An 8,216-nucleotide genomic window follows, 5' to 3' on the forward strand; every position below is an offset into this window, starting at 1 on the left:
CTGTGTCATGCTGGTTCAAACTGTTCCAGGATCTCCTTTATTAGGAAAAAATTGGTTTGGATCTGAAGCCTGTTAGATTAAGACCTCTCTTGGGTATTACACTTTCAAGAGCTAAAACATCACAAAGTGCCTAACGATTGTTGGCATACATTTCTTCAAGGCAATAGATACTTACTGAAGTACCAGAAAGAACCTTCTTTTTTCATGCCCTTGTTATATATGTAATATGATGAAGAGCTGAAGAATGTAAAACAACAAGAAAGAAAGAAAGAAATACATCATAGAAAATAAATGACTAAGGTGAGTGTAGCAATACAGGAAACAGCTTGCAGCATGAAGGGCATCTTGTCATGTGCCACTCGTGGTGTGAAGAAAGCTTGTATACTCATTCATCTATAATGTGAAGAATTTCTTTGCTGTTATTCTTGCTGTACAAGAGTGGTTTTCTACATTTTAGTGTAAAAGAAAAAAAAGAAAGTCTTTGTGTCAATTAAAGTTTCCAAGCCAGTTCTAGGCTATGACTGTGTTCTGAAGTACAAGATCAAAACAAGATTCTGATTTGAGGCATTTATTTGCTATCCTCGTGACCATTTGTCCTAAGTGATTTTAGTGATTTGGTTCAAAACTAGGAAATAGAGATTGTACGTTACTCTTGGGTTACTTACCAGTGCCTGTTGAGCCTCACAAGCGCTCTGTGTCTTGTCTTACAAACATAAAATTTAATGAATGTTTTTATTTTAGTGTACAGTTTCATGTACACCTTAATCTGAGTTAGATTTTAGAGGGCAGCTTTGCAAAATGAAAGCTTGATGGAAAATAATCACAAGGAGTATTTAAAAAAATTTCTGGGAAGCCAATTAATACAACTGTGATAGCTACATTTAAATTTGGAGTCTGTACATGTGCATCTATTGAGCTTTAAACTCCTTGGTTAACAACTTACATTTATATGCTGCAGTACTTTGTACATCTAAACTGTCTTTGCTGTTTGGTTCTTTCTATATTTAGTCTTATAAACATTGAAAGAAACATGACTGTTCAATCTAGGCCGGACATTATTTAAGGCATAAATGGCTCTATCGCTGTAAGGTAATGATAATTTTACGAGGTTCTAAAATGTCTTTCTAGCTCTGCTACTTTCTGAGTAATTTTTTGTTTATTTCTAGGTAGATATTGAGCCGTCTGATGAAGCTGCTCTGATTCTTCACAGAAAGGGATTTGACTGTAGATTTTCAAACAGAGACATGGGTCTGCTCTGTTCCACTACTCAGGGAAAGGTATACTGACATTTTATGGATAGCTTACCTTACAAGTATTGCAGAAACACTCATATTTAAGTCAAATTGTGGGTGAAGTCTAGGTAGTTATTTCTCAAGAGTTATACTTTCAGGATAATATTTAAGTTTATCTTGAAAGCTACTTTCCATTTGATAAAGATACGGATCTGCTGTAGTGTGGGAATGACTATGTAAGCGTCAACGAGTAAACTTCTAGGTCAGTTTTAATCTCATTAACTTCCTTTAAATGTTGTTTTCATATAACACAGATCAGTATTTCTCAACTACTTTTTCAATACTGTTTTAGAACTTTACTAAGTAAAAAGAGTCAGATTACATATTCTGAAGTGTATCTTTTGAATATTTGTAACATATCCACAAATTATGTGACCTTTACCTTGAAAACTGTTGCTTAATATCGCATGTCCTTTGTCTACCCATGCTCACTTACATGACCTACACCATTGCAAATATCTGGCTGTTTTGTAATTGTGATAGAATTGATAATGATACTTAAAATTATTAAATATAAATTATACAACTTTGTTCTGAGCATTACAGATGGGCTGGATGGTTATGAAACTGTAGAAATTTTGTAATCAAATTTTGAAATAGGTTTGGGATTTTCTTTAAGCAGAAGAGTAAGTGTTGTTTGTTTAGAAACAAGAAGAGTTTTAATCCAAATATTTCTGATTGATTTTTTAATATATTAACTTGCTTTGAAATGTGGTAAGTGAACACTGCCTAAAAAGGTCTAATTTAGTGCATGGCATATGAGACATAGTACTTAAAAATATTCATAATCTTTGGTGTAAGAATTTATGTGCTGATACCTGTAAGGAGATGTATCATTTGAATCATTATTAGAGATTAGGTTAAAGTCAATTTTAAGTTATACACTGTATTTTCTAAATATATTTCTCTCTCTTCCAGATAAAGGTGCATAAACTCTTTAATAAATTCAGAGTGGAAAGTCTTACACCCACGTCTTTATCTTTGATGCATTCACCTCCGGATGCCAGAAATATAAGTGAAATAAATATGAGTTCTATGGAGATAAATACATTCCGGATTAGGCTAAAATGAAATCTGGCTTTAATACTCAGATAGAGAAGCGGAATCTACTATTATATCTCCTCTAAGTTTCGTGTGCAAGAAGAAGCACATGATTGCTATTCCACCTTCTGGATACTGTGAGAAAAACACGCGTTCTGTAATTTCTTTGACCAACATAGTGAAAAGCCATGTTGCAAGCAACTTTTTTTTTTTTTTCCATGAAATAGTAACATCACTATAAGTTAATGCAACAAGTGAAGAAATTTCTAAGGATGTTAAGCTCTCAGCAGATTAAATCTCAGGTTAAATGCTAACTAATGATGTTTCTGGTGTTTTAATTTTCATAAAGAGGGGATTGATTTTAAACAGCCTTCTTTGCTGATCCTAGATGAATTTATGTACAAATAATTCAGTGTAGAAAGTCCTGATGCAGCTTGGAAATAAAACAGAATAAAATGTTTTTGTGTAGTAGCTAATGTCCAAATATTTACAATCATTTATATAAATGACAATAATCTCAATGTATTCCACAATTAATTTCAATTTCTTCAACACAAAGGGGATTATTAATTGTGGTAAAATGAAAGCCTGCAGTACTTGTGATAAGTGATGGTAGATTTTAATACTTCTACCATTCACCTGAGTTATGTAAATAAGAAAACGTGAACCTACAAAATAATTTTGCAATGGAAATGTTTAATAAAACTCCCATTTTGTTACTTGACACACTGGGATATGTGCAATTATTCCATTATCATGTATGATGAGAAATGTCCATAATTATCATGAATACAAGATTTTTTATAAAACTCATTTAGATACCAATGTTCACTGAAATGAGTTTTCTATTTCAAGGTTACCATATCAAGATAAATGTGCCTTATTTTTTTGATATGTCTTGTTACAATTTTGGTGTCTATGTTAATGTTTTTTGGGGAAAGATAGTTTCTATAATACTTAAGCTGTGTATCTCCTATTTGACAATGCTGGCCACACTCTGATCTATATCCTCCTGCACCAAGTTTGTGCTATCTTATTCAGAACATTTTGACTATTTGAATGTATTAAAATGATGTCATAACATGAAACACAGACAAAAAGAAGAATTATTATAAAATCTAAATTCAGCTGCTTTCAAGGAAATGGTAACTTGATGCAGAGAGTTAATAGTAAGCAAGATATAGGTTGCAAACCCATCAAAACATGTGCTTGTATGTCACAGACTGTGGTGATCTGTTAATTCAGAATCATGTGCCTATATTTTAAACAACATTTTTCAAACTTGCAACCTCACTTACATTACCAGTGTTCACATTACTGAGGAATGGTCTTACTTTTTGCTTTGTTTTCACGTATTAAGTAATTCATATTTAGTGCTGAAGCTATTCAAGTGTGAAAAATATTCCCCTAAGTAGAGATGCTGTTTATGGTTAATATATATAAACATGCACTTGAGTATGATGCCATTTCCTAGTCTTCATTTATCTTCATAACTCTTTCTTCTATCTCTTGCTTATGCTTTACTTTTCCATACATCATTGCTTATCTTTAATACTAATGCATGAAAAGTCATCATAACTGGTAAAAAGGTGTGCTGTTTTCTAACTCTAATATTGCCTACTGTGTTTAATTTCATCATTGTTGTGCCACAGTGTATGAAATTATATCATGTAGCTACAGGCTATCTTAAAAGAAAATGAAAGTGAAACTTTGATTTCATGCATTGTCACAGGTTGGATCTCTGTTGAGATTGTGTAGGTTTCCCTACTTAATTCAATCTACTGTGTGTTTAGTAATTAATGGAATACTTAGTAGGATCCAGTACAAGTTATATCAAGAATGTAAGAACCACTAACCACAAATGAAAGAATCAGATGGATCTATTAAACAGGTTTTTTAATTTTTTTTATGCAATAAACATGTACTGTAACTTTTCTTAGCTGTAGTATTTGAAAATACTATTTTTTGGTTGGAACTCAAAGCTTGGTAGACTAGCCAGCAGAAATTTCTCATAACATTTATTTTGTTGCATCTTCAGAATTAAAATGCTTCAGAGACTTTTATGTGTTCTGTGCAAGAGAGCTTTCAAAATACTATGTCAGTTTTGTTGGGCAGAAAAATAAAATTTTGATGCAATAAAGTTTTAAAATATTTTGCCTGTTGGAATTGCTTCGAAGAGATGTTTCATATAGCATTTGATCTTTTCTTTTATCATCAGCTGTACAATCATGATGCCTGAATTTTCCTTAACCAGCAGATTTAATCTTTGTTCCTTTATTTTGTATATTTTTGTGTAGCAAAAGAACAGCCTTCAATTTGGGATCCTTTCCCAAAATCCTTAACTAAATCAAAACTCCAGTCAAAGTCTGATAACAAATTTTATTTTAAATGGTTCAGAATGTGGCTGATGGGTTTAGTGGTGGTTTGTTTGTGTGTTTGTTTCAACATCTTTTATTGAATTCTTATGCTGTGTTTTTGTTATATTGGATATTTCAATTGAGGTCTTGGGGTTTTGTGTATTTGCCATCTAATTTAATCATATTATTTTCATTTTTTCTATTTTTATATCTGCTGGGTTTATAACTACTGGTTAAGAGAACCAAGCATCCTTACTTTCCAGTATGATTTTAAAGACAATGCTGTGTAGGAAATGATTTAAAACCTTGTAATTACTTTCTATACCAGAGTTGTACCTGTACTAATTTTTTTTTTTTTTTTACATTCCTTTGTCTTAAATGTATTTGGTTTATTTGCTCATATTGTCTGAAGCAAACTGATTTCGACTGAAGGTTTTTGATATTTTCTCTTGGAAGGTTTTGTATCTTATGGGGATATGTAAAATAAGATCTCTAATAAAAGATAGCGTTATTGTGAGATGTGGTCAGTGTCATTAATGCGTTAGCCATAGCTTTTTTTAATTTTTTTTTTTTTTAAAAAGAGAAACAACAAGCATGCCTTCTTTGAGAAGGTTGATGTATCAGTAGTTTTTGGGAACGACAATTAATCTGTAGTGATATGAACTCCTGATGAAAGAGGCAATCTATTTCACAGTTGCCAAACAGAAGTAGATAGATGTTAATTTCAGAGACGTGAACATGTGTGATTGCACAGTGTGGGAAGGGAATGGGTAGATCCTCTTTCACAAAAGAAACCTTGCACAGACTTAGCAGAAAATAGTAGAAGGTGAAAATTCTATTTTTATTTTTTTCTATTTGAATTAATCTCATTTCTCTTTTAACCATTTGAGAGTAATGGAATGGAAGCTGTTCTTGTTAATTTAATTAACAAACACTATTAGAAAATAAAGTCAAAATATCAGTTAAACTGTAATTAGACTGAACACTTTTAAGAAAATAATCTAATGCTAATATAATATGCTGTAATTACATATGACAAGTTGAACAGGCATAGATGCTTTACAGGTTTGCTTCCCAAAGTGCTGATAGAGCTTGAGCATAATGAGTTGCAAAGATAATTAGCATAAATTTCAGTCAGTGCCTGAAGCTATTTGATGTTGGACAGGATAGTCTTGGCTATAAATATAAAAGTATACATATACTATGTGTGCATACACATATATATTCATACTATGTAAATCTCCATAATTTTAAAGCTGATGTTTCAAGATAAATATATAACATCTAACTGCAGGAGGCGACAAATGGGTATAGGTCCAATTTAAAGTACCCTTTACTTTTTTAAGGTCACCTACTCTAGAACCCATTAATATCAGCTTGACCATCCAGACAGAACATATTCCACTAATTTCAGTTACCAGTAAAGTTGTCTTTTACTTTTTGAAGTTTTTTTTAATTCTAAATAAAATATTTGATATATACCTGTCCATCATGTTTTAAAATAACGGGTACTAGATCTCTCTACACATCCTTACTGATACTGACATTAAAATACATTGTTCAGATTTAACAGGTTGTCTGATGTGATGAGTTGTATAATCAACAAAATATAAAATAGAGATTCAATTTGTTGTCCTATTTATTTTAAAATAACCATTCTGTCATAATATTAAGAATTTGCAACAACAAAAACCAGCCAAAGGTATTAATGTTGTCTTCTAAAAGAGGAAATATAAAAAAAAAAAAAATTAAAAAAATTATCCAGAACAAGCTCAATTCATTGGAGAGCTATTGGGATTTTCAGCCAGTATTCTTATTGATAAAATGTTTATCTATCTCCAAACATTTCTGTAAATTATAATATTAAATTGTGGACCTGTCAGTCTTTTAATATACAAATTTTCTGAACTAATAGATATTTAAATCACTAGCTTTTGTCTGCCAAAATTTCTATGTAGTAGTAATGATGCATTATTTACATTAATCTCCTTCCTTTAGGTAAATTATTTAATAACACTGAGGGTAATGAGAAAATAATTAAATAAAAAATCTCCGTCATGTGTGTAAACTTGTGCTATTTGAACTGTGAAGATAGGGATATTTTTTATCATACATTTCAGAGCTTCAGGTTCTCAAAATATAACGTATTCTTCCTGCTATACGGTGCCTGTTAAAAGGGTGCCCTTTGACTGAAAGTCTATGAAATCATTCCTATTTTGGGTATGACTAAACTGGAGACCTCAATCCCAGCAGTACCTTTCCTGCTTTACTACCAACCACCCCTCCCTGTGCATCACACACATCCACCATACAGGAAGATGCATGCCTCTTCCTCTCAAATCATGACCTACAAAGCAACTTGCAGCCTCCTCAGATAGCTAGTCAATTTCTATCTCTAACTTAGGTATTCCTTTTGTGTTACTTTCTCTCCTTTCTTAGCATGCCAAATGAGTGCATAGGCATTTGTAGGCTACAGACTGTACACAGCTCTTCTATCTCTGCCCAGTGTAATCTACAGAGCTCTCTGGAGTCAGACTGCCTGTGGTATCAGCCAAAGCATGAGATGTGCTGGATGTCAGCACTCAGCCAGCTCTTCAAGAGTTATATGCTTTTAATCTACATCAATGAGCACACGAATGGGGCATGTGCCCTGTTTGCTTGCCACAACTGCCTCACATCACTCAACTGCTCTTCAGGAACATCATATATTTTTCTCTCTGAAAATCCCCTTGAGTAGACTTCAATGCCATTCTCCCTTTTTCTCCTCCATTTCTTTCCCCAGTTTTCTAAAATAATTTTTTACATTAGTTAGCTGGAATTGTGTGTGATCAAGAATCCAGGAATTCCTGATGCTCATCAAGAGAGATGGGGGAGTGCTGACAACCTACTCTCAGCGCTCAACATAGGTAATGTGATGTAACATGATCTCCATTTCAGGACCTGTCAGTCATCACCAAGTTTACCTGTAACCTACCTTCCAGAAGTCCTGCATATGCTCAGAATTAATTGGTCTGTCTTGATCAGGCAATAATAAATCAGAGACTTTTTGATAATGTCTACTGTTTGGCTACTACGGACCTTCTAAAATCAGCCTGTTCACATCAGTGACCAACAAAATCTATGATTTCCATGGTTTGTGATGCTTTCTCTTTAAGTTCTATGTCAGATGTTTCCTAACTCTATTTTCCAGAAGCATGCAGGCATGACCCTGTCTGGAAAAAGAAATCTCTAGTTCAAGTAACTTGTGTCCAAATCTCAGTAAGAATGGCATGCAGTTGAATTTGTTCTGAAGAAATTAATTAGACCTTTTACAGCTTTCTCTTTAGAACTCAAATCTCTTTAAAACATAGGATTTTCACTGTAAGAACTTAATGAAAACACTAAAATCAAAATCATTTGCAAGTTCTCAAATTTTCAGTAAATATTAGCTTCAAGTCAATTACAAAGACTTTTCTGCATAGGAATTGTCTTATAATATTGCAAAAAGTGAGCAACAATGTATTGTGAACAATCCTCCATGATACAT

General features: G+C 32.7%; 1 protein-coding gene across 4 annotated transcripts in view; it reads left to right on the forward strand.

Annotated features, from left to right (window-relative positions):
• Positions 1 to 5,200, forward strand: part of MAN2A1 (mannosidase alpha class 2A member 1) — a 119,850-nt gene extending 114,650 nt beyond the window's left edge. For 3 of the 4 annotated variants that reach the window (XM_054810943.1, XM_054810945.1, XM_054810947.1), the window contains 2 exons: positions 1,167 to 1,277; positions 2,211 to 5,200. In XM_054810943.1, the coding sequence (XP_054666918.1) occupies positions 1,167 to 1,277; positions 2,211 to 2,363 (264 nt within the window). In that variant the 3' untranslated portion in view covers positions 2,364 to 5,200. The other variant, XM_054810944.1, reaches the window with a different exon arrangement.
• The last annotated feature ends 3,016 nt before the right edge of the window (positions 5,201 to 8,216 follow it).

This window comes from Grus americana, chromosome Z, assembly GCF_028858705.1.
Source record: "Grus americana isolate bGruAme1 chromosome Z, bGruAme1.mat, whole genome shotgun sequence".
Classification (NCBI taxonomy): Eukaryota; Metazoa; Chordata; class Aves; order Gruiformes; family Gruidae; genus Grus; species Grus americana.